The sequence below is a fragment of the Epinephelus fuscoguttatus genome, linkage group LG15 (assembly GCF_011397635.1).
Source record: "Epinephelus fuscoguttatus linkage group LG15, E.fuscoguttatus.final_Chr_v1".
In the NCBI taxonomy this organism is placed as follows: Eukaryota; Metazoa; Chordata; class Actinopteri; order Perciformes; family Serranidae; genus Epinephelus; species Epinephelus fuscoguttatus.
This window is the reverse complement of record NC_064766.1, coordinates 30,025,644-30,052,808: the sequence shown is the minus strand read 5'-3', so window position 1 is coordinate 30,052,808 and position 27,165 is coordinate 30,025,644. Positions and strand designations below refer to the sequence as shown.

At 41.9% G+C, this 27,165-nt stretch overlaps 1 protein-coding gene and 1 long non-coding RNA gene across 2 annotated transcripts; one reads left to right on the top strand and one right to left on the bottom strand.

Annotated features, from left to right (window-relative positions):
* Positions 1-491: 491 nt before the first annotated feature.
* Positions 492-16,898, bottom strand: onecut3b (one cut homeobox 3b). Its single transcript, XM_049598692.1, has 2 exons — positions 15,821-16,898; positions 492-850 (listed from the first exon to the last, which is right to left on the bottom strand). The coding sequence occupies exons 1-2, from the start codon at positions 16,896-16,898 to the stop codon at positions 492-494; spliced, it is 1,437 nt and encodes a 478-aa protein (XP_049454649.1).
* On the top strand, positions 10,205-27,165 carry LOC125902390 (uncharacterized). Its single transcript, XR_007451089.1, has 3 exons — positions 10,205-10,383; positions 24,702-24,864; positions 26,392-27,165. It is a non-coding gene; the product is annotated as an uncharacterized LOC125902390 (long non-coding RNA).

Below are 27,165 nucleotides of genomic sequence, written 5' to 3'. Positions count from 1 at the left end.
GAAGACCAACATGTGGCTGCTCAAGGTTTCCTGTCTTAAAGCTATCTGTTCCCTGTCACGGGTGATTCTTTGGTGTGTTTACATCCTGACCACCAGCAGAGGTTCCTAAAGACGATCCCTCCCTTTTCAACACAGACCAACAGAGTGGTTTAGTGTGGATGGATTTTCTTTGGTTTTCAGGTGGATTTACTAAGAGCCACGTGTGGTTGTTTGAGGGCAACTCTCTCTTAAAGCTACTGGATCTTTGGTTTTGAAGAGCCACAATTTGGAATGCACATTAGCCCCTATGAGTAACATTCAGATTAAAAGAAAACACATGGAGCATCGAGAGGATCTGATTCATCTGCACAAGTCGTCAGCACTCTGAGCAGATGAATCAGATGAGTGGTCTGAAGCTACACACCCTGTAGCTGCAGGATCAGAGTGCTTTAGTGAAAAGCATCCCCCCCTCCATCCTCCATGCATCCGTTCAACCATCCATCCTGCCACCGTCAAGCCTTCGAGAAAGTGGCTGCAGAGGAGGTACCGGGTTGGATCGGGGAAGAGTTGTTGTTGCTGTTCCCGTGAGGAGTGTGTGCATGACCGTGGCCCCCGTGCACCCCGTGACTGAGCTCCTCTGTGTCCCAGCGGTCTGTACAGCGGCGGCGTGAGTTCATGAAGAAGTTGGAAACAGTGGAGAGCTCCAGGCCCAGCTGCTGGGAGATGGTGATCTGCATCTCTTTAGAGGGGCGGCGGTTCTCTCTGAAGATGGCTACCAAGGTGCGACGCTGCAGGTCGGTGAAGACCAGTCGCTGCTTCTTTGGCACCTGGTTGCGCTCTCGTCCTCGGTCCTCCTCCTTACGTTTACATGCTGGAGAGAGGAAGGGAAGGGGCAGAGGGAAGGAGGGGAGGACAGAACAAAAGAAAAGGAGTTTTATTGCCATCGAATTGTTTCAGAGTTCATTTTCTGAACACATAATACAGAACTGGGTGGGAACAGATAGTGCAACATATGGCAACAAGATGAGGGTGGGATGCCTTAGAAACCTAATGATGACATAAAGGGAAATGCCAAAGAGTTAACAACTGACAATTAAAATAGATAAAGGGCAAAGCTATGTAGGCCCATTTACACCAGTGTGATGTCTCAAAATAATGATGTACTTATCTCAAACTAATGACTTGGTATCTCAACATAATGACTGAAAACAACAATAGCCTATTAAAAAGAGATTTATATTTCTGCGTCAAATTAACGCCATACATAGACCCTACGTCGTAGCCTCATGTGCACCTCCCCAGAAATGTAGCTACATGTTGCGGTGACGCAGACTTCCTGTCTATTTTTGTAATCTGAAACCATTTCCCTCAGTGGAAAGGAAATGTTTATTTACTTTAATTTCACAGATGAGAAACAATAAATTGTGAAGTCAATAAAGCCTCCACAAAAACAGCATTTAAAGTCTTGTGTGTGATTTATCCTGGCTTCATATGAGCAGAGGAAATCTCTGCTCGTCGCTAGGCTAGTTTATACAATGCAAAATGCCGTAGGCTAATAATGTTAGCATGTTATATTTGTTTGGAAAATGTGTTTAATATAAGATAGTTGTTTTGTCAGTGAACCTTGTGAGCTGTAATGGAGCCAAATTTTTTAGCGTTACCTTTGTTAAATGTTGCTGTTGTCCCTGGCTTTATATGAGTAGAGTAAAAGTCTGCTAGCTTCTAGGCTAATTTTTACAATGTAAAATGCCATAGGCTTGTGCTAAAAATATTAGCATGTTGTATTTGTGGGGAAAATGTGTCCAGATAAAGACAAATGCTTTGTCTGTGAATGCTGCGAGTTATAGTGAAGCTGATTTGTGTACTTGTGTTATTATTTTGAGAAATTTTGTCATTATTTTGAGATACTGAGTCTTTTTTCGAAAAGGTTTCTTATTATTTTGAGAAAGTTCCTCATTATTCTGAGAGATTCTCATTATTTTTGAGATATAAAACTCATTATTTTGAGAACTTTTGTCATTAACAGGACTTTAGGGATCTTCTTTTTCATCACACTGGCTGAAATTGGCTTCCATATAAATCAAATGGTGAAAACAAGGATTAAAAATGGACCAATGCAGGTGTTTGTGTGCATGCATGAATGTTTTGTGTGATAGAAGTTGTAATATTTCAGTTGAATGTGTTAAGCTCACTGTTAAAATGTAAATTGGAATGAAAATTTTTTTAAAGTAACACATACATGTAGTATAGGGGGAATAACAGGAGGGTATGCAGGCTACAAAAGAGAGAATGGAAAGGTAGAACGTCAGAAAGTAAAGCAATGAGTCAGTGAGTCAACACTGAGTGAAAAAGACCAAATTCAAACATCTCTCTGACTCTCAGGTTATAAAAACAAAACCTGAGATGTCCGATCACTTTCAAAAGACGTACTGTCTCGCCTAAAACTCTGCTTTCCAAGTGGAGTACCAGAGCACCCCTGGGATCCTTTAATGGCCATTACTGTGGCATTTGTACATTTCAGCCTTTAGAATGTTGTACAGTATATCTATCATTGCTATTTGCCAAAGTACACTCAGAGTTTTTAAGATTGATTTCTTATCTTCCAGGCAGTCTTTGTTTTCCATTTATTTCATTGTGGTATGACAATCAAGTTGAGGAGCTCTAAAAGTTGCCTGACAGCTAACGGTTCTTAATGTTCTTGTCAAAGTCTGATGATCTCTGTGTGTTAGTCTACTTCAAAAAGGAAGGTCTGAAAAGTCTTCCTGCCGGTGTGTTCAGGAAGACTCAGAGATTTGAGACCCAGTCGCTGAACAACTCTAGCAGCTGAATATCAACACCTATATGTCCAACTATCCATGACGGAGTACTTCACCCAGAAAGCTGTCATTTGTCTAGATTTGTCTAGACTTTGTTTTTCTCACGTGCCTCCACAATGAATGAAGAATCCAAAAATGGAGAATTCTTGATGAATTGAAGTCATAGGCAACCATGTTTAACAACATCAAAAATATATCAAAACATTTGTTTATAAACTCTTGCACAACTCGTGCAGTATAATCCAAGTCTCATTTATCCAGTCATATGCTCAGCATTTCCCAAACAGACAGTCCTTTCTGACGAGACCTGAACTGAAAGTGACACATATCTATGCTCTCTTCGAACCAGACTCCATTGACTCCATTTTACCTTTTATCTAGTGATCTACCATTGCTTCAGTCAGTTATTTTGTTTTTGTTAATGTGTGACTTTGGTGTTTTAAATGGCTAATTTGAATTTACCAAAGTCACACAATAGCACAACCAGTAGCCAATCGAGGCAGCGGTAGTCCAGCAGCTCCCGTGTTCAGCGAGGTAAAATTACTGTTTTTGTCAATGGAGTCTGGTTTGAGGAAAGCATAGATTAGTTTCACTGTCATTTCTATATAGATTTCCATGTCTACATACGATGTGAAAGGTACCCTGGGTGCGTTGGGTGTTGATGTTCTGGGACGCCGGGTCAAGTTCTGCGTGTTACATGCATTGTCTTCTTTCAAAATACACTTCTGTTTCCACAGGAAATTTACCATTTACATACAGTCTCTTTAAAAATAAACACACTGCGTCGGTACAACAACATGAATTGACGTTTTTTTTCCTCCAACAACTAACACATGTGGTTAGGTTTAGGAAAAAAGATCAATGTTTGGCTGATAATCTTACGAGACACGAACACCACTCTCCCAGGTGAAAGTCGATGTTTGCTGGACCCATCCACCACTACTCCCACCTGCCCTACTCGGACTTTCGCTGCTTTAACTTTTGTTCGTGTCCCGCTGCATTTCCCCCTGATGCTGCCAGGCATCGTTAAACTATAATGGCGACTGTCGACATTAAAGGAAAAGCTTTTTTCTTCAGCGTCTGATGTCGCAAGGGTTATGTTCATGGATGTTTTGATATACTTTTGCTGTTAAATGTGGACCCCCACTGACTTCAATTCATCAAAAATTTTCTCAGTTTTTGGATTCCTCCTTCACCAGAAGCATGTCAGAAAAAAAGTTCAACCCATATGGTGAATAACTGATATACAAATGGTCATCTGGGAGGTGAAGTGTTCCTTTAAATGCTTAACAAATCATCATGATTTAAATGGCCCCTGCGAACGTCTGCAGCAGAACATGACAATAACATTAAAAAACAAACATTAATGAGACTGATCGTTCATCAGGATGGATTCCCTATTTCAGGCAAGTTTCAAATCTCTACAAGTTGATTTTTAAAGTGCAGTGAAATGAAGTGAAACTGGTGGCCGCCTGGAGGATAGGAAATCAATCCAAAAACTTACAGAAGGCTTGGAAAACGGTCATCAGTAATGTAAAGTGGGCTGCACGGTGAGTCTGTGGATAATGGGCCACAACATGCAAACCCACCAGTGGGGTGCTTTAACACAGAGGCTGACGGGGTTCATGTTGTTCAGTGTGAACTAAGGTTTAATTTTATTCTTCTGGTTTATAGATAGGCTACAAATCTCTTAAGAAAAAGGAGGTTGTGGTGGATACAGGGTTTTCATTGTGGGTCTGTGTGTCTGGTTGAAACTGGAGGAGCGTGATGTGAAATGCTGACAAAGAAGCGGCGTGCTGTGCCTGGATGCACCGTCAGTAGGCTCGGCTGTAGCTGTGGAGACTGAAGGGAGTCTGTTCTGTTCTGCTGCCCTAAAAAGCTGCAATGATCGATTTTCCGCGGTTTTCTCCTGAACACGTGGTCCAGTAATCAGGGCTCCCTTCCCCACCCGATCGATCCCCATCGATCCGCGAGGCCGAGGTGTGTGTGTGTGTGTGTGTGTGTGTGTCTGTGTGTCTGTGTGGCGCGCCTCGCATTGGGGAGTACAGCTCGGGAGCGCGCTCTGTGACAGACAGATGGAGAAGAAATTGTTTATCTGTGGAGGAACAAAGGAGATGTGGCGGAAAAGAGTGGCAGTCATCCAGTCTGGGAGCTCTGGAGGAGGAGGACAAAGGAATGTCTCTCATCACACGTCACTGATTATTTCTTATCATTAAAAAAATAAAAATAAAAAGGTGTGCGCGTGCATGAGATGAAAGAAAGAAAAGTGAGGGATTACATTCATCCCGGTGTTGAGGTGTTTGTGGAGGAAACGAGGGGAGAAGGGTGAGGGGAGGAAAGGATGGAGAGAGGCTGCAGTGTGGAGGTGGTGTATGCAAATGATTGATGACTTTACAGCAGGTTTAGACAACAGCAGTAAACAGATTTGACTGTGAGGAGGGAGATCAATATGAATGTGCACATGTGTATGCATGCCTGTGTGTGTGTGAGCGTGCATGTGTTTGAACTGCCATTGTTCATGCTTTGTTGCAAGCAAAGCATAATTAAGATATTTTCCTGAGCAGAGCGTATGCGTTATACGTTTGTCCCCCGCGCTGGAGCCTCCACAGATAACCTCCTGGACTTCTTCAACTGTTTCCCTCTTGTTGTTTTTCTCAATTGTTTTAATTTGCCCTCAGATTGATAGCCCCCATATTGATTGATCCGCACTTCAGAACCATTTCATGGAACGTTTATTCAATTGGTTCAGGCCCAGCCATGCCAGAATCTCCTCGCGGCTCTCTAAGTGCTGTCTCAAACCAAACTCAATACTCCCTAATGTAATGACTGAATGCTAGTGCTAATATAGTGATAATTTAATATGTAATGCCTGTTTTCGAACAACTTGTGCTACCGGCCATTTTACAATGCCAACACCACTCTGGTTCTCCTCCATCAGCTCAAGCTCTGCAGCTCCGCAGCTCTGAGGCCCGCAGAGCAACACAACCAAGTGAAACTGAGCAGGCCTTGGTCAATACATATTTCAGATAATCAATAGATCCATTTTAAATGAGACCCCTGAACGTCCCCCTTCCACGGCAATGAATAGGACCACAGGGAAGGTAAAGAGGGAGCTGCTCATTAAAACAACCTCTCTCGAGACCAGAACCACAGCGTCGTAGGCTATCTTTAGTCGCCTCATTACCAAATGGGCTTTTCTGAAGAGACAAGTGATGACTCTTAGCAGTCTCAAGTGGCACTCGCTCGTGTCGTCTCTTTCATATGTCCTGGTGTCAATGATGCTAAAGGCATTTCGCTTAATCTCAACCTCTTGCCGATCCAAAGATTAAAACACTGAATGTGCAGCATGTTGAGTCATACTCAAGCCACTCTGCTTTATCACTTAAGCAGATGCTGTTACTTTGCCTTCGACTGCCTTCATAAGACTGTGCACTTATACATAACGATGGGAAGAGCAGTACGAGGATGATGGTTGACTTTTGTCTCTTGAATTAGGAAGCTACAGCTAAGAGCGAGCAGGCTGAGAATAGTCACTGGATTGGACAACAATCATATTCAGTCAATTTCCGTAAAGACCCTCTTCCAGATGTGTTTTGAGACAATTAGAAATACAAAGTGTTGGAGCCACATGTTTGATTAGTGTCAAATGTATCGGCCCGCCACGCCACGAGGTGCTTATGTCACTGGCTAACGCAGGCTGTGGTGTTTAAGCTCAAGCCAGTAAGCATGTTGCTGATGTTAGGAAGCAAACAGTTTTCGACTGTGCTCAGATTAAAATTTATATGGCTGTATTTATTAGACGTTTTGTGTTGAAACTTACTGGAAGTTATCAGGACATCATGGACATGGATGAGAAAATAAACATATGACGATATACAGCATTGGTAAAGATTGGGAGTTGTTTTCTGAGTACACGTCCAAACAATTTAGCCAATTTGCAACTGCACAAAGTCTCTAAAATTATCCCATTAAAAACTCTCAAAACTACATCTTTTTCTTCACAGAAAAATCCAGAATCTATGAATATGCAAATATTTTTCATTTCAAAAGTTTAACTAACAGACACAGGTTGTCTCTGTCACTGAAAACCAGATGTTGTTAACATTTACGGCAGATATGTGCTCTATTTTTCAAGCTGTTTTAGAAAACAATATGCTTAAAAGTCTGTACACCACTTGGGAAAAACCATGATAGCTGCCAAGAAATAAAAATGATACTGTGGAGCCTACATCCTATTTTGATTTAATTGTTCTTCAACTGTCATCATTGATCTGAAACCACAGCACAACAACGAATGTTGAGGATGACTCAATTTTACTTCTGCACCAAAAAAGACGCAACAACTGTCTAATGTTAATTTTTTAAGTGACATAACGTAGGAGTTTGGCGTAACCTTCTGTGTTAGTTTACAGAATGAATGTTTAGCTGATAAATCTGCTCTATTTGAATCCATACCATAATAATCTGGGCTGCTCTAACTGCACATCAAGGATCCCCAACAATGCCGAGTAAGTGTGGTCTTACTCTGAAATCAACGTCAGGCCGAAAGAAGAACATTCACTCAATTTTCTTAGATTTCTAAAGGGAGTAGCATCGTAGCAAAAACAACATGGGCATATATTAATATCTCAATGCCACAAAGCTGAAGATATTTTTTAAAACCTACAAGATTAAGGGCTTTTGAGAAACATTCGGGGCCCTCAGATCCACCCCGCTGAAAACCCTATTCTAACTTTAAGGGGACCTGGAGGCTTCAGGCGTCCACTTCCTACTTGCATAAATTGCACAATGACCCACAGCTGGCTCAGACCAACACAGACAAACTCTCCCTTCTTCAGCAAACGAAGGCGGAAAGCTCTAAACTCTGCACATGCATCATTCAGAAACAAAAAGCAGAACACATTTTCCTGGAGTGGAGGGGGACTTCAAATTTCCTCCTTAATCAAATAAAACAAACACAAAAGTGTACATGTGTTACAGGCTGAATGACAGACTCAGGTAAACAGTGGGATTTGGTCTGAAGACACTGAGCGTGGTGTGTTTTGAAATGTTGAATGTGCAGGAGTAACATGAGACTCTCAGATGGCAGCTTCATCCTGAAGGTATCACAGTGCCATTACACAGAGATGAAAGCCAATAAGTGGATGTGAGTCACATTTAGAAGGCCATCTGTCTATCTAACCATCCATCTAACCATCCATCTATCTATCTATCTATCTATCTATCTATCTATCTATCTATCTATCTATGAAATGAAAAAGCAGGTTTGAAATGACTGTAATCCTCAAAAGGAAGAGAACCAAAATGAATAAATAAGTAATGTAATGTGTGTTATGTGTGTCTTAACTTAGTGTGTGTGTGTGTGTGTGTGTGTGTGTGTGTGTGTGTGTGTGTGTGTAGGTGTGGTATGGGGGGGTGAGGGGGGTGAGGGGGGGTGCAGACGGTGAACTAACCGCACCGTGCTGCTGCTAGTCGACGGCTGGACGGACGGATGAGATCGGGCTTTGTGTCCGGTGAGACGGGCCCTCTCCCGCCCTGGACGGACTACTGCAGGCGAGAAACAGTTTGACGTCAATCACTCTCTGTCACACCTCTCAGATGTACGGTTATTGATTGTATTGATCATATTATAGGCCTATTCATTGCTGGGGAAAAAGGAAAAACGCCATCAACCCCACCCGCATGGACACACAGCAGCGGTGAAACTCAAACCCCGTCCTAAAAGAAGAATCCTCCCCATTGATCAGGATCGGAATATTTGAAAGCTTTGGTTTATTTGTCGATGGGAAGCCTGTGTTGTCTTGTTGAGACGAGTGATCGGCAGCTTTACAGCCTATCAGATATTGGCTTGTAGTCTATAAACCGTGTTTAATGCCTCTCCTTTTTTCTCCCCCTTTAACCAAATGGTGTAGTTTATTTACTCCAAAACAACTCGGAATAAATTGGCCAATTAAATCCAGGGAGCGCAGGCTGGTGTCAGACAGCTCCTGCTGGTTGTAAGGACTTAAACATGGTGAGAGTATGAAGAGAATAAAACGAGTTATCGGTGCAAACGAAATTAAAGACGAGACACAGAGGGGGGAGTTCAGAGCGGTCAGAAATATTTTCAGAAGCGCATAAAATATGTATTATAAAGCTATAACAATATAAAATATACCATTTTATATTAGTGATGATGACTGATGTAAATTCTGCGTTTTTGTTTTGGGAGAAGGTGTTTTATTAAAGCTTCAAACACGGTCTCTTTAAATGTTTTTTTTATGATTATTTTATTATCTTAATGTGTACAATTTCAGCTTTTAATTTGACAAGAATCGAAACAGTGTTTTGCCTAATTATGAGGAAATGTGCGGCCTGTTATATCTTGAAAATTATAAGGATTATTAGAAGTTTGTGAAACTATAAACAAAAATGTTGTTTTTATTTTAAGGCCCACTTAAAAAACAAATATTCTTAATATAACCTAAATTTACCTTTTAAAATTTTAAATATAAACGCTAAAGTTTAATTGAGAATTAACTTTATAAAAACCTTTATAAAAACGCAGTGTGTGTCGGTTTCTCCTGTCGGCCATTTTAATAAATTAAAAAAGGCTAAATGGAAAGTTATGTGACTGGAACTGATGAGGTCTGACTGAAATAAGGCCCTGCTATACTTAGGCTACTGCAAACACACACACACACACACACACACACAGACTCATTTCTCCTCGGGGACAATAAAGTTAAAAGTTGCAGTTTAATCCTCACTAACTGGACAAATTGGCGCGTTTAAAGGTTTTATTCGCGCCTTTAACACCAGTGTGCTGTGTGTGTGACATCAGGAGGCCTTTTCCAAACCGACACGAGGCAATTATTATCAAAGCAGAGGAGGACTGTGCTCCAGTGACTGACTTACAAATTACTGTGCTGCAAATTAAGAGTTTGGACTAACAGATGCGTCAACATCATTATTATTTATTCATATTTATCATGATGCCTTTGTTGAAAACTTTGTTTTTCCCGCGTGCCTTCACAGTGAGCATCCAATCCAATAAAGACAAACATTCTTCATGAATTAAAGTGAAGATATGTCGCTTAACAACATCAAAACTATGTGAAATTATCAGTTCACAAACTCTCACACAGCTCCTGCAGTATGATCCAAGTCTCTTTTACACAGTCTACACTCAGTGCTTCCTGAACACGTGCATCTGTGCTCAGACATTATCATCTGATAAATTAATATGTCAGTACAAACAGTCTCAACATGCATGCCCGAGCAGGTGCCTGCACAGGTGCGTTTGATCTGAAGCGGAGATCATACGCATGCGCCTGCTCAGGCACGTCCAGGGCGCGCTGCTCCTGGCGGAAGTGTTTTATATTGTAGTGTTTTAGTGAAAATGCACGTGTTTGCAAAGTACTGAGCTTACAGCTGGATAAATGAGACTTAGATTACACTGCAGGAGCTGTGTGAGAGTTTGTAACCGGATGTTTTCATATAGTTTTGCTGTTGTTAAACACGGTCGCAGTGTTCACCTTTTTGGATTCTTCGGTCACCGGGAAGGCCTGCAGGAAAAGTTTCCCCCAGGATTACAACATAACATGCAGTGAGTATATTATAAAAGCCACAAATGGTCATTTCCGGGGTGAATTAAAGCATTGAGGGTTTTTATATTTCTGTCTCGTGACCTCATGTTTACACCACATGTTGCAGCCTTGCATCATTTGGGGAAGTTAAAGTAATGAGATATGATTGATTATAATAGGGAATTACTGCCACAATATCTAATCCTATCAGTTGTATGTCATAAAAGGTCAATTAAAATATCTGGCATGAGGAAAAGTTTTCTTCGGGAATTCGACTATGCAGTGAGTAGTGGATATGGTCATTTTGCAGGTGAATTAAAGCAATTTATACTCAAAAAATGGGCAGTTGAGGGTTTTCATATTTCTGCGTCTTGGCCTCAGTGCAGACATTCATGTTTCAAGTAAATGTTGCAGCCCTGCATCATTTGAGAAGTTAAAACAATAAGATATGATTGACTAGAACTTCTGCAAATATCTAATTTCATCAGTTGTATGTTATTATTAAATATTTGGCTTGTGTTTGTTTTACAATCTGCAATAAGTCATCTACAGACTTCTCTGCTGTCATATTTTCTGGACACACTCACTCTCACTCATACTGAGTGTCAAAATATTTCACTGCAGTGTGCCAGAATTAGTCTGTCTGTTACAGAGAGAGATGACCAGAGAGCAGAAATGAAATAAGGGTGGAAGGCAAAGGATCTGCTTTGCTGATGCTGGTACACAGCCAGGAGAGAAAGAAGGGGGGAGGAAGGCATGAGGGAGGGAAGGAGGGAGGGAAGGAGAGAGCCGAAGAGAGCAGAGGAGAGGAAATCAATACCGATTCAGAGTGAGTCAGATAAGCCTGAACAATGTATAGTGCAGACACACTCTATAACCCAGTCACACACACACACACATGTGGAAGCACTCACACACACACATGTGCACGCACGCTGGGTGAAATGTGCTTGCATGCCTCCATAAAGGCGCATTACAAACCCCATAAAGCATTGCAACCTTTAAAATCAAATGACATCACAACCTTGGATTGCTTTGAGGATTCGCTGACATGAGCAGAAAGCACTCATTACTACGACTCGATAGGAAACTGGACGCTCTGATGCTCTTTGTCTACTGTAAGATGCTCTTAAGCTGCAGTCTTTTCATGTGTGTGTTCAGACACAGGCCCTGCTCTCACTACAGATGTTGCACTTCTGTATTATGATGGCTTCATCCGTGTGTTTGTTCAGCACTGGAAGTCTGCACCATCCTTGTGGGTGTCAGATCCGCGCTGTTGATATTTCACAGGATGTTTTTGGGTGTAAACAGCGTTCCTGAAAACCACTTACACACCCTCTGCCGCGGTGTTTAGGCGTGTGGTCCTCAGCTGTTAACCACAGATTTGACTTTGCTTACCTAGAAGATGCTGTTACAAGCGCTAACACAGCCTCTCTCTTTCTTCTCCTCTCCCCTCCGTCTCCCTTATACTTATCAATTATTAAGGTCGGTATTGATCCTTTCACTACCCTGCCTCTATCTGGCTGTTCACACAAAGCCCAAACCTGCCTGCCCTCACTCAATCAATGGCATCTCCCGGCTCTTTTTCCACATGTCAGTTTTTGCTTTTCTCGCTTTTGCACTTAAGCCGCGCCGAATGAAGTTTTGCACATCCCAATTTGCTCCATTTGGGTTCTTCAGAAAGAAAATAAGAAACAGCAGACTGGTATTAATCTTTCATGCCACAAGCACGTTTGATGGGCGTTAAAAGATGGGTCTGGTAAGAGCGGCAGGCAGGGGAGAGTGGAAAATGGCTGTGTGCATTGTTTGACTTTATGAAACAGCTCTCATTCATCCTCGTCCTCCAGAGTCCAGTCAATGATTTTTGTGTTTTGTTTTGTTTTTGTTCTGTGGCGCCGATCTCCTGAAGCCAAACAACCTGCCTGTTGCCAGGTTAACCAGTGAAAGATTAGCGATATTATTGTCATGTGCTGCAGAGAGGGAGAGACGGAGAGAGAGAGAGAGAGAAAGAAAAACAGAGAGGGAGAGCACCAGGGAGTGGGAGAGAAGGGGGTTGGGAAGGGGAAACGGCCTTATTGATCTCCTATGTGCAAAGCCAGGCAAACACTGAAAGGACAGAGCTACACTATTAATGACACTCACAGCCTCAGCTACTAATCCTCATCTATCTATCTATCTATCTATCTATCTATCTATCTATCTAATACACCAGTTTTTGCCTTTTCTGTCTGTAAACATCTTTAGTTGAGTCAAATTTTGTTCTCTGCTACGTTCATGTCTTTAGCTGTGGGGGACATGTTCTATTTATTGAGGGGAACACGTCCCCTGCATCCCCCCTATCCCTCATATCTACACCTATCTGTCTATCCAAAGGCACAGATTTTGTTTCCGTATTGGGGGGGTGGGCACATATTAAAGGGCGGGGGGGGCTCCAAATTTTCTGGAGTGTCAAACACTTCAGCTAATTTCCTGCATTCTTGTGATTTCTTGCACCAAGTTTTGCCTTTTCTGCAGGTCTTTAATTTTGTCCTCTGCTTCTTCTCAAGTTTCTAGCTGAGGGACAAAGGCCCATGTTGTAAGTATTGAGGGGGACATGTTCCCTGCGTCATCCCCCACCCCAAACATCTACACCTAGCTACGAACCTATCTACACATCGATCTATCCATCTATCTATGGGTGTAGATTTTGTCTTTACAAATTTTCTGGAGCGTTAAACACTTCAGCTAATTACCTGCATTCCTGTGGTTTCTTGCACCAATTTGTGCCTCTTCTGCAGGTTAATGCCTTTAATTTCGTCGAAATAAAAGTCCTCTGTTACTTTCATGTTTTTAATTGTGAAGGACAAAGGCCCTTGTTGTAAGTACTGTCCCCTGTTCCCTCCCCTAACCCCCGAAATCTGCATCTATCTGTCTATCTATGCACCACTTTGTGCCTTTCTGCCTGTAAATGTTTTTAATGCTGTTGAAACAGAAGTACTCTGTTACTTTCATGTTTTTAATGGTGGGGACAAATGCACAAATATTGAGGAGAGTGTGTCCCCTGCATCCCCCGCGAAATGTACACCTATGTATCCGTCTATCTGTCTGTCTGTCTGTCTGTCTGTCTATCTGTCGATACATCTACTTTATGGCATAGGGTTTTGTTTCCACGTGGGGATTGATCTCCATCAGAAAATTTAATTTCCTACATTCTAATTTCATGCACCAAGGTTTGCCTTTTCTGCATCTAAATGTCTCTAATGTGTCTAATGTTGTCAAGACAAAAGTCCTCTGCAATGTTTTTAACTGTGGGGGACAGGACCCTGAAATCTACTCTCATGTATGTACGTACGTGTCAAAGGTGTAGGTTTCGTCAGGTGAAATTTTTATGCACCACTTTGTGCCTTTTCTGCATGTTCATGTCTTTAATTTTGTGGAAACAAAAGTCATCTGTTACTGTCCTGGTTTTAAGTGCAGGGGACAAATGCACAAATATTGAGTTAGACGTGTCCCCGCACCCCCTTAGAGAGACACGCTTGTGTATCCATTTGTGTCTTCTGTTGATCAGTGTAAGAAACACACGAAAACTCCTCTGTTGCAACTGATTTATAGGCACTATATGTATAGATACAGTACTGGTTCTGCTAAATGTTGTTGTCACAAGGGTGTCGGCTGCGTTCAACTTTGGGGGGTGGTCTTCCATTGAAAGAATTTGAGCTTCTAACACTTTAATTTCCTGCGTTACGGGGAATATTTATGCACCAGTTTGATGCTTTTCTTCTATCAAAAAGCCACTTTCATGTTTTTAATTACATGTAGGGGACAAATGCCCATGTCGTAAAAATGAGGGGGGCATGTCCCCTTCTCCCCACCACCCCCACCCCGAAATTTATGCCTGTATACCTGTGTGTCATCTATCTATTCTGTTGTTCAATGTCAAAAAAAATCCTCTCTGATTGAACTGATTCAATAAAAACTACTTGGCAGAATGGATACTTCTTATTGGCACTCAATAGTGGCGGTGAGGCTGCATGTCAGTGTCTTAATTTTGTCAAAAACAAAAGTCCTCGTAATGTTTTTAAGTCCGGGAACAAATGCACATGTTCTAAATATTGAAGAGGGGCATGTCCTGTGCAAGCCCTCCTGAAATCTACACCTATATCTCTAATTATCCCTTCAGCTGATCAGTGTCAAAAAACTCATTTAAACCCGTCTGATTCAACAGAGCAGAAAGTGTGCTTTATATAGGCACTCGATCTAGTGTTAAATCTTGTCTAAAAACACTGTGGTGATTCTGATAAATCTACTGTGGCAGATTGCAATATCCACCTGCAAAGAAGCATCAAAGCTCTGATGCATTTCACTGTAATGTGGATACTGAATGTCTTCGCATAACTTCACATGCGGCTATTTACAGTTAAAGCAGAGCAGAATTCCCATTAATGTTTATCACCCTTTGTCTTTTACACTATCACAAACTCTATGTGCTCCATATGCTCTATCTATAGGCTACTGGTCCCTGTTAGCAATCCCCATCCCAGTTGCAATCAATATTTCATCTCCACAGTTTAAGCTTATTGTTGCCTTGAAATAGATCTGGGGGTCATGTACACTGTGGGCCGGGTTGGAGGCAGAGTTTAATAGTAGAAGCCATGTTTTTAAGGGTTTTTTATATCTGTATTTATGAGTTATGTCCTGCGTGAGGGTTCATTATGATCAGTGTTTTACAGGTTTTTTAAATCCAGTGAAATTCACGCTGACATTTTACTCGAGAGAAGCGTCTGTCCTGCATCACACCTGCCTCGTGCTCTAAATTTAGAGCCTTTACTACAGTGTAGCCCACTAAATGCAAAGCCGGAGAGACCGTGCGGTTATTGCGTCTTTCAGCTCCGATACGAGTATTGATCCGTGTGCCACATTTAAAAGGGAGAGTGGGAACTGGCGTATTGATCAGGCAGCCTGGGGTCACCCCGCTTCTCCCGCGCAACTAGTTGGCCCAGTAACCCCACCACCGCTGTGTGTTTATAGTCGGACACGGAGAGAGGGAGAGGGGGAGAAAAAAGGCGTCGGGGGGGAGGGAAACTATTTCGAGGTTTATTGTGAATCAATGGCGATTTGCTATGTGCCGATCAAAAATATAGACCTGCAAATTTAGTCTGCAACAGCGCGCGTAAACGCACGTACACGCCCCAAAACAATCACTAACATCTTTGTTTCGCAGAGCTCTAAATGCACTACAGTTACATATTTCTGTTGCTATAAATAATTTATATTTGTTTCAGGTTTTAGGGAATAAAGATATTTGACTGGTGAAGCCGCGCTTTGTTTTGAGCTGTCCGTGGTGCTGAATCTGTCACCCCGCGCAAGTTTAGTGTGCCTGATAATATTTTGGGGAATATCGGTGGAAGGTGACCGGCTGTTACTTCAGATTGATCAGTTTTAATGTGAGATATTAACAGTGTAAGGACAGGATCTTACCGGCCAGCCGGAGAGCAGACATCCGCTGAAACTCTGGCTCCTGCAGCCACTTCCACATCCTCCTGAAGGTCTCCCGGCCTGACTTGAGCTTACTCCAGGGTTTGGGGTTCCGTAGCAGGTCTGAGAGGGTTCCCTGCGACCGGCTCAAGATCCTCTGGGCGAATATGGCCTGCGGGATGGAGTACCGCTTTAGCTCTGCCGTTATCCGCTGAGCCACTTCTTTTGTGTTGATTTCCTCCGCCTGCATCCCCGACCCTGCTACTCCCTGCCCGGCTCCGTGGCCGTGCCGTTCCCGGTCCCCCAGCATGACCGCGCCGTTCGCCTGGGAGTGCAGGTGACTGTGCGGGTGGTGGTGCATGCCGTTGAGGTTTGAGATCATGCCGTGGCCGTGGCCTCCTAAACTCCTGGCTAGGTGCTCTTGGTCACTTCGGGACAGCATGGAGGCGTGGGACTCAAAGCCTGACACCGGAGAGAGCATCTTGGCGTCGGTGGAGAGGTGCGCGTTCGGACCGTAGGCTGACAGCGGCTGCTGGGAGTTGTGCAAAGAACCCAGCCCGCTGGACAGAGGGGAGAGCGAGCCGTGACCCATGCCGGACACGGACATCTCTTTGGGGTAGTGACTGTACAGATTGCTCATGGAGGCGAGCCCCCGGTGATCGTCCCGCATAAGCGTGAAGCTGCCGCTGACGTTCCCGGCGGAGAGTCGCTGATGGGCGGCAGCGTGGTGGTGTGAGTGCGGGTGGTGAAACTTATCCGAGACGGTGGATATCGGAGGTAGATGCTGCAGAGGGGTCAGGGTGGTGTACGTGTTACTAAGGCTCATCCCGGTGTCGCACATGCTGATGGACGGGTGCAGGTGTCCGGCCAGCGACGGGTCTGTCCGGTAGTCCCCACCGGAGCTCTCCAGGAGCGAGGCCATGCCGGACACCATGGCTGACCGCGCGCCGGGAGCGTGTGAGACCAGATTCCGGGGAGCTGAGCTGGGGGACGGCGACGGCCGCGCGTGCGGGGAGCTCATGAGGTCTCCCGCCTGGGAGTGCGAGGAGACGCTGTGAAGGTTCTCCATGGTGAGCTCCATAGCTGAAAGGATATATGTTCCCCTGTCCCACCCTCCCCACCCTCTCCCCCTGTCTCTCGCTCCTGTCTCTCACGCTCACTCAGGGACGCGCGCTCTCTCGTAGCCCCCTAACCCTCCTGGAGCGATAAAATTACCAAACCGTTTGAATGCCAATCCATTGATTAAAAGTCTCCGATCAATCCAGTGTGGTGCAGATAAGTTCTGATGTTCCGGGGAAGGTACAGAACCGAGCGTCTCCGCGGCGCCGTAGCGCGTTATGCGTTCATGTGGACGGGAGCTCTCCAGGGCGATATCTCATCTCTGGTCCAACAGCGCTTCCACTAAGAGCAGGCTGAGCCGCGTGTCAGAGAGATGGGAGCGCGCCTCTGTGTATTTAAAATGTGGGGCGGGTACGAGCAGAGCTTTCTTAATAGTCTTCCTCACTGGGATGAAAACGCGTCCGGTGCAAACACAAAGCCTCACAGCGGATATGTCACAGTTTAAATCATCATACCAACAATTTAGTGTCGTGAAGTTGTAAATATTTCATAAAGTGCATCTGAGGTTTAAATGTGAGCGTGCGCACGCGTGCAGCTCGCGTGTACCTGCACACACATGACAATCAGCGGACAGGTGATGGCCTGACGTGGAGTACAAAACACAGTCAGTATCAGTTTCCGGTCGCAGGAGTTCCTTACAGATAAACTTTGTTTTCCCACGGACTGTATGGTTTTGCATTTATGCGCTTAGTGATAAACCTGATCGAAGTATTGATTGACAGAGATTAATGACGTGGCGCAGGCCGGTGAGGGGGGGTGGGTGGGTGTAGGTGGGGAGGGGGTGAAGGAGGTCACAAAGTGAGTTAGGATCCTAACGCCGCAGACCAATGAGAGAGGAGCCCGCTGGTTGGGTTTGGGCGAAGTTCACCAAGTCCAGAGATGAAGTTCAGAGCAGCTCTGTCCATCCTTAATAATACTGTGTTAATTATATTTGTTCTATCACACACTGAAATAGGAATATCACAAAGAAAAGTAACAGAGCAAGAGGTTAATTTTAAATGATCTAGAAATGATAAAAGTGGGGGGCCTATACTTTAACATACATAATAAATAATTAAATAACACATATCCTAACTGTGACTTATGAGGCAGATGGGTCACCTGTGATTTTATATTAAATCAATAATTTTGATTTTTTTTTTAATTGTAGTGTAACGAAATGTAAAGAGCTTTCTTACAATGCTTTTTATTTTATTATTGATAATAAATAAATAAATAAATAATAATAATAATAATAATAATAATAATAATAATAATAATAATAGCAACAACTATAATACTGATACCACCACTACTATTATTATTATTAATAATGAGCCTATATCTTTTTTTTATTTCATGTAGTATTGTGTATCATTTAATATTATTTTTATTTATTTTGCAGACAGTGGGTGTCTAATCTCTGTGCTCACTAACTAACGGAAATAAATGGACCCTCGGTCAGCTGCAGGAGCAGAGCTGCACCGGTGATTGATGCGTGGACCATCCGCTTCTTCAACCGCGGCTGATCTGCTGCTGCTGCCCGTTTTATCTGACTGTCCGTGTGTGTGTGAGTGTGTGTGTGTGCGTGTGTGTGAAATCTGAGAGGCAGTTGTGCCACTTTATCGTGTTAAAACTCTCTTTGTCTTCTTCATCTGTGATTCCATCAGTAATTTAGTTTACAGGACAAATGAGAAATTAAATATCATAAGATAAAGATATTTATATTTATTTCTATCCGTTTTATTCAGTTTCTTCTTTAGCCATTAACAGAACTTTAATATTCACAGACAGAGGGGCAGATTCTTCCTTTAATTCACCTGTGACAAAGCTCAAACAAAGTCCTTAATAAAGCTAAATGGAGCTTTTTTAGAAAAGGATGTTTTACAACTTATAATCAATGCCGTGAATGAGGTTATAGTTTAAACAAGTTAATTAAATGCTCGTTGCTTTGGATGCTGCTCTCAGCTGAAAAAAGGATTTTTTTCGATTTTTTTTAAACCTAAAATAAACATTAATAGAAAATATATTTTCAGTAGTTTGATATTTATGGTGTGTTATTTTGTTAAGATATTAAAAAGCTGACCAGAGAGGTACACACACACACTCACACACACTTTTCTGAGCACATATTTTGCTGTGTGTGAGCCACAGGCCTCAAACCAAAATAACCCTAAAATATAAAGACATTAATTCACTTTTTCTGCTTTTATTCACCTGATTTTGATCATAAATGTATTTTTTAAGAGCACGAGGTCAAAATTAATAATTATAACCAAGCACGGCTTTAAATTGAACCGGAAAAAAATCCATCCATCCTCACAGTTATTCCCGGATATCATAAAGCTTCATGGCTAAGCTGTTTCGGCTAAAGTTCAGAAATTGATCCCCGCGGTCGATATATTGATCATCGATCACTTCAATCCCGCGCGGCGCTTTTTCCTTATAAACACAGAGGCGTTTGTGTGGGATCGTTTGGCTCGGCGGTGACCTGTAGCACATGTGACTGGCACATATGTAGAAGAAGCAGAAGGAAAAAATAAATGTCAGCTGTTGTTTTATTGTCTTATTGAGTAAAAGGCCATTAAAAACTTCTGCTTCCTCCTCCTCCCGATAATGATGATCTCCGCGTGGGCCTGTAATTTAGCTCGTGACTGTGACGGGCTTCACAGCAAAGAGCTTATTTCGATGAGGAGGAGGGAAATGAAATATTCTTATTTATTTTATTTTATCGAATAATTGTTTTATTGTGGTCAGGGTCAGTTACAGTAACACAGCACATAATGATTGTGTTATTTTGGGTTTGCAGTGAGCTCAGCACATTTTTCTGCACTTGTGACATCATGGTTTTCTCACGTCGACGATAATAGGCGCGTGTGTAAATGTAAAATATATGTAAGATGTTTATTCGAGTGTTACAGCAACATAGCAGTGCATTTATAATTTATTAATTTATTTATTTACTTAGATTTAAATTAAATCTCTGCAGAATGAGAGGGCAGTTTTTGTGTGTATAGCCACTATTATTATATTACTATATACTATTATATATTCAGATGTGTGTGATTCCTTCAATATCTCAAATAATCCATCGTCACCCTGTCAGCTAAATTCACCACCTCTTCATTTTACAGAGGCCAAAAAACCCTGGCAAAAAATGATCTAACATCATCTAAATATTTTAAATGTTTCCTCTCTGTCCTCAAAATGTGCTGAAGTGCACCACATGCAGCTTGTTTATGTGCAAGTACAGCAGCGTCTCATATGCTTATCTGCTGCCTGTAGCCAACATCACAAAGCCTGTAACATGTGGCATTGATTGCACGTTTTACAAAAAGAATAACTAAAGATACTGAGTTCTTCTTTCTGTGAGATGAGACACATTACAGGAGATATTTAAATGCAAAACTATAAAACAAAATATAAGATACATTGCTGGCTGCAAGAGGTCGTTCAAAGGAAATATTAGTTAAGAAATTTACAATGTGAGAAAAATCCTGGAGCTGCACAGATATTTTCTACAAACTGACTGAATGTAGCTTTGTGAGCAACAGTGCAGTAATTAGAAAAATATTAATTAAAAAAATACTTTTTGTATTTTGTATTTTTTATTTTAATTATTTATTGTATCAAAACCTTTTAAATATCAGATGCAACATTGTCAGTCAGTGTGAGATTACGTTTATGTATTTGGGGAAGTAATGTGTTTAAATGCATTAAATTTAGAGTCATTACAAAACACAAGACACTTTGTCTTATTTTTATTTCCTCTACTTGTGTTTATTTTGTATTTATAATCTGCACCAAACACCAATGCAAATTCCTAATAACCTTCTTCTGATTCCAAGAGTTAATCCAACCTATTAAAAGTCTTTTACTGCAGCAAGTACATCCTTTAAAAGAAGCTATTAAATCTAGTGTTTTGTGTGAAACCTCACACGAGATATTACATTTATATTTATAAAGCAGCACCTCAGTGCTGTATTGAACATTTGCTTTGCCGTATTCGACATGTCCTCCGCTCTGTCTCTGTTGCAGGCGTAGTGAAGAGTGTGTGTCTACAAAGTCAGAAAATACAGTCTGTCTATTATTAGCTGTTCAAGATGATAACCAATATATATTCCTTGTTAAAGTCTAATGAGTCAGAGCAAACAGGGAATTAAACACTTTGAAGAAAATAAAATCAACATAATTACATCTCAAGAATATCTGTATTAAAAAGTAAAAATACATGTAAGATATTGTTTCTCTTTAAAGCAACAACTGTTAAATTAGGGATTTTTTTTTTCAGTTTTTATCAAGGCAAAAGCATTTTTTTTACATGTTCTGCTGCATTTACAACTAAAGAATCATACAAACATAACAACCTAATCGGCTCCTTCAACAGGCACAACACTGAAACACCAAATTAGGATATTCTGCACATTGATCCTCACTCTCCTTCAGCTGAGGACTAATCTAACTCAAGACTTTAGACACACGTTACAGTAAGAAAACAACAAGATCCAAAACACCACGTTCCCTCTTTCACGTCTGCGTCATTTCTTCCCGTCATTCCTCCTCACAGTGACGGTGACATTTTCATTAATCATATCTCTTTATCAAGTGAAAATGCTCAGGAGTACAACTTCTCCAGCATCCATATCCTCTCAGGCACTGGTTGCTAAGTAACAGAAGGAGAGATGTATTGAGACAGAATAGTCAATCAATTCTCCTGTGAGGTGTGTGTGTGTGTCTGTGAGTGTGTGTGTGTGTGCTTGGTGTTTGTGTAAGTATTGCACAGCCGTAGTGTTTCTGCAGTCGGCTGCAAAGCTGTGAGAATATACAGTATGTGTGTTTTTAAAATTAAAACGTTTGAAATAACTTTTTATCTTCAGCAATTAAATCTTGAAAGTAGGTCATGATATGAAGAGATCATAAATTCCAGGATTGTTTCCCACACTTGTCATTTCAACCACTTGATAGTGAGAGCAACATCATCTTCAACCATTTATATCCAAAGGTCAAAGGTCGCCTGGCTTCTCCTGTGGGGATTAACTGCTTTCATCACATCACTCAGCGCAGTTTGAGGCTTATAAACGGGGGAAACTCTTATCTTCAGCATACAGAGGCAAAGCAACAGATTATTAGTGAGCAGGACCAGAGGAGGACCTCTCGCTGCCTGCGTGTACCCAAAAGGGACGAATTGGACATCGTTTGTTTGCCCCGGATCGAAAGCGGCTCCGAAAACAAAAACAGTCCCGACCTCTCTGGAGTTCTTCAACAGACTCTAAAGTGTTGTTGAACTGTTGAATTGTTTAACAGGGAAATTTAAGAAGACAAATGTTTCTTCACATCTGTTTCTAACATGGCCGGATAATGAGACAATGGGCCCCTGGGCACAGATACGCAAAAGGCCCCCCTACCTCATAGGAACATGACACACAGCGACTTTGTGACGATGCCTCTTTTTTTGTTAAGCATTTCTTTGTTGTCGTTATGCACCAAGTTGTAGTTTTGTGTCTCCTTGTGGTCATTTTGTGTCCTTTTTTTGCCATTTTTGTCTCTGAGGTAATTTTATTTATTTATTTTTGTCTCTTTGAGGTAATTTTGCATCTTTTTTTAACTCATTGTCTTTTCTTGGTTGTTTCTTTTCTCTTTGAGGTCATTTTGTGTTTGTTTTGGGTGCTTTGTGTCTCTTTATGGTCAGTTTGTGTCTTTTATCATTGTTTTGTGTCTCTTTGAGGTAATTCAGTGTCTTTTTTGTTGTTGTTTCATGTCTCCTTGTGGTCATTTTGTGTCTCTTTGCAGTAGTTTTGTGTATTTTTTTGGTCATTTTGTGTCTTTTGTTCTGATGTTTTGTGTCTCTTTGTGGTCCTTGTGGCTCTTTTTTACTGTTTCTTGTCTCTTTGAGGTAATTGTGCATCTTTTTTAATTGCTTTTTCTCTTTATGGTCTTTTTTTGTGTTTCCTTGAGGTAATTCATCGTCTTTTTTGTTGTTTTATGTCTTCTTGTGGTCATTTTGTGTCTATTTGTGGTCACTTTGTTTCAATTTTTTTTGTTTTGCATCTCTTTGTAGTAATTTTTTATCACTTTAGGGTAATTTTGTGTCTTTTTTGTTGTCTCGTGTCTCTTGGAGGTAGTTAAATTTCTTTTTTGTGGTCATTTTTTGTCTCTTTGCGTTCATTTTGTGTCCATTTGTGTCTCTTTTTTTGTTGTTTTGCATCTCTTTGTGGTAATTTTTGTCTCTTGGGTAATTTTGTGTCTTTTTGTTGTTTTGTGTCTCATCAAGGCAATTGTATTTCAGTTTTGGATGCTTTATGTCTCTTTGTGGTCACTTTGTGTCTTTTTTCATTGTTTTATGTCTCCTTGTGGTCATTTTTTGTCTCTTTGCGTTCATTTTGTGTCCATTTGTGTGTCCTTTTTTGTTGTTGTTTTGAATCTCTTTGTAGTAATTTTTGTCTCTTGGGTAATTGTGTGTCTTTTTGTTGTTTTGTGTCTCTTCAAGGTAATTGTATTTCTTTTCTGGATGCTTTATGTCTCTTCGTGGTCACTTTGTGTCTTTTTTCATTGTTTTGTGTCTTTGTGGGGTAATTCTGTGTCTTTTCTTGGTTGTTTTGTTTCTATTTGTGGTCATAATGTGTCCCTTTGTGGTCATGGGTCTCTGTGTGTGGGTTTTTTGCTTGGTTGCTTTTGGATTGTTTGTTTGTTTGTTGTGTCTCTTTGCAATAATTTTGTGGCTTTCTTTGGTCATTTTGTGTCTGTTGTATTTCTACATCCGTTTTGGTTGTTTTGTATCTCTTTGTAGTCATTTTGTGTCCCATTTTGGGTAATTTTGTGTCTTTGTTTGTTGTTTTGTATGTCTTCGTAGTCATTTTGTGTCTATTTGTGGTCATTTTGTGTCTTTTTGTGTTGTTCAGTGTCTCTTTAAGATAATTCTATTTCTTTTTTGTTGTTGTTTTATAGCTCTTTGTGGTCCTTTTCTCTTTTTGGGCATTTCTTGTCTCTCTCTTTGGTCATTTTGTGTCTCTTTGTGGTCCTCCTATATCTGTTTTGGTTGTTTTGTATCTTTTTGTAGTCATTTCGTGTCCCTTTTGGCAGGGGGGTCTGTTGTTTTGTGTGTCTTCGTTGTCATGTTGCATCTCTTTGTGGTCATTTTGTGGCCTTTTCCCCTTTTTTTGTGGTTATATTTAGTCTCTTTGCAGTACTTTTGCATTTCTGTATGTGTTTTATTTTTATTTGTTTGGTTGCTTTTGGATTGTTTGTTCTGTTCTGTCTTTTGAGCCCCTTCCTGGTCTACATTTTGCAGGTGAAGGCCGGGGGCCCTGATAGTTTGGGCCCCTGGGCCTATGCCCTGTAGGCCTGTTCAGTGATCCATCCAGGATTTCCAAGGGTTGTTTTTGTGTGTTTGTGTGTCAAGATTTTTTCTGAATCCAGTCAGAGGAGTGTCTTATGTTGTACGGATTGTAAAGCACTATGAGACAAATGAGTGAATTGGGGTGTGTAAATAACATTGACTTGGGAGAGCAGTGTCTGCAAAGTCACATTAACTGTATTGTCTTTACTAGCCACAGTGAGCATGGTCTGTACCCGGGAAAGTCACAGTTGATCGTGATGTGAAAACTGCAACTCAAGACAAATCAATCTCTATGAAAACACACTTCTGTCAGTTCAACTTCTCCATTTAAATATATGAGATTTTTGTTCCCGTGCTTAAAAACCTCACTGTAATAATAAAAGACATTCAAAGACCAAGTAGAACCGTACAGATTTACCAAACCACCTTCTCCATGTCTGCTCCCCTCAGGTCTCTTACAGCAGGAGGCAGAGAAATATGCTGGTTTCATACACTGCATCGATTTTGCCCTCGAACAAAGACAGACAGAGAGAGATGGAGGCAGAGAGCGGAGGCGCGGAGGAGAGGAGGAGCGAGAGAAATGAGAGATGGATGAAGAGCACTTGCCACAATGGTGAATTTTCTTGTTTTATCTAATGCACGGCCACAGATTCTGTTTGCCGATTATTGGCAAGTGGGAAAGGAGATACAAGGAGGAGCGTTTAATATTGGGAGGATTTAAACGTTGTGTGTGTTTACTTCAGAGGGGGAAACACTCATCAAGCTGGCTTCAAACTCCAACTGCAGAAAGAAGCGACGTTTACTTTGCAAAATGAGTGTGACACAGAGCAACAGAGCGAGGGACGTAAACAGAGAGCAACAGGGAAGAAGAAGAAGAGGAGGAGGAGGAGGAGAGAAAGGAAGGGAGAGAGTTGGGCTGGTGTTAAGGTGATTAGTCTGGTGGGTTGGCGATAGAGAGAGTTGATCAATAACCTATCGATCTCCCATTGCGAGTGTCAGGGGGGTAGTGGGAAAGAGAGGGAGGGTGAGAGGGTGAGAGAAGGGATAGGGAGGGAGTCAGTCCTAGCTTGACTTTTAAAAATCCTTTACTCTGCAGATGACAAATAACCCATTAGATTGCAGGAGAGCTGGAAAATCTGGAAATCCTTCCGGCTGCACACACACTCACACACGCCTGCGCCTTTCCTGAATGTTGCAAATATTTTTCACTTTCAAATAAGCATGACACAGACTATTTTTCAACTATGGCCGCATGCAAAAGAAAAATCATTTCTGTAAGTAGTGTGGAGGAACTATTGAGCTCAATGCAGTGAAGTTACTTAGCAGACCATTACTTCAAAGAATTCCTCTAGGCAGAAATATTCACTGAAGCAAGTCTCACTCGATACTCACCCCCAAGCCTTTTTAAATGTTCTGAGTCTATTAGAAACAGGTGACGAATTTGAATGCAAACAGAAGCAGAAAAGAAGCAAAGGTACTTCTTTTTGCAAATTCTGGGCTGCGAAGAGACAAATGTGTCGCATCCAAGAACTTGACAGGGAATGTGTTCAGAGCCTTAAACAGGAAGATGATGTAAGATCTTGTGAACATAATGAGATGATGACAAACATGGCTATTAACCACCTAGTCCTCGGGCCTCGGACAGCCATTACAGAGTCTGAAAAATGAAAACCGGGAGAAAATTCTTGAAAAAATACAACAAACAAAGAGCTAATCAGGAGTCACGTGAATCTCACATGAAACAGGAAGATGACTCCGTGTGCGTGTATTTCTGTGCAGGTGTCTTTGTGTGTGTGTCACCAGGAAAGAGGTCATGTTGTTACAAGGTTTGTCGCTCCCTGGTGTAATCTGGACCGTGCAGGGTGGGGTCAGAGTGCAGGGGTGAGAGGTGAAGGGTCACTTTGGTCCTCAAAAATACCACACAGCCCAAAGGACGGATGTCGGAGTAATAGAGGAGAGGGTGGTTATTGAACAAGCCATCATTTTTATTGTCAGCTTCCATATACCGGAAGTCTTTTATGACAGCAGGTGGGGTTCAAGCACCCACAGTGGAGTCAGGTTTCAGCGCAGGTGTAGTGCGGGATATGCACGGCCCTTTTCCTCTTGTGAATCAATGTTGTGCTCTACTTTCTCTTTGCAGAGCCTTTGGAGGTTTGATGGCGGAGAATGATGGATTCTCCTCGCATTGGGGCTCAGCTCTCAAACAACCATTATCATTATGAATCCTGCTGACTTCAGGGCTCATTTGGACAAATGGAGAGGGCTTTTGATATTTGAGGGAAGCCATGTATAAGAATGGTTAATGGGCAAAACACAGCCTCTTTGTCCAGACCTCTCTCTCTCACCCACGCTCACCTCTCCCATCCTTCATCCCGCTTCCATTTCCTCATTTTCCTCTCGTTTCTCCTCCTCCGCCCGGCTCTCTCCTTCTTGTGTCCTTGTCTCCTGTGTGCCACTGCTCCCCCACCATGCCTCCCTCTACCTGCAGAGAGCCCCTCCCCCACCCCCACTGTCTCCACTGCCACGCAGTCTCTCAAATTAATGTAGAGATATTGACAAGTGATGGGCCTGGGAAGCATAGATCATCAGGAGGGAGAGGAGAGGAGGGCTGGGATGTGGCCAGGCCAAAGGGATCGAGGGGTTTCCCTATCATCCACCCAACACCAGCTCACTGTATGTTTCTTCAAATCAGGAATATGTTAAGTTTGTACCCTTCTTATGTTTAATCTTTAAACATAACACATCTTTATATTTCAACAGGCATCTGCTGTCCAGCAGCCTGGTTAGCAGCTGTGGCTGTGGTTTAATTTAGGTACAAAAAGCATTTGGTTAGGGTTAGGAAAACATGTTTTGGCTTGAAATACCCATTTTGTTGCCACAAACACAGCTGGAAATCTTTTGTCGTCTAGTTAAA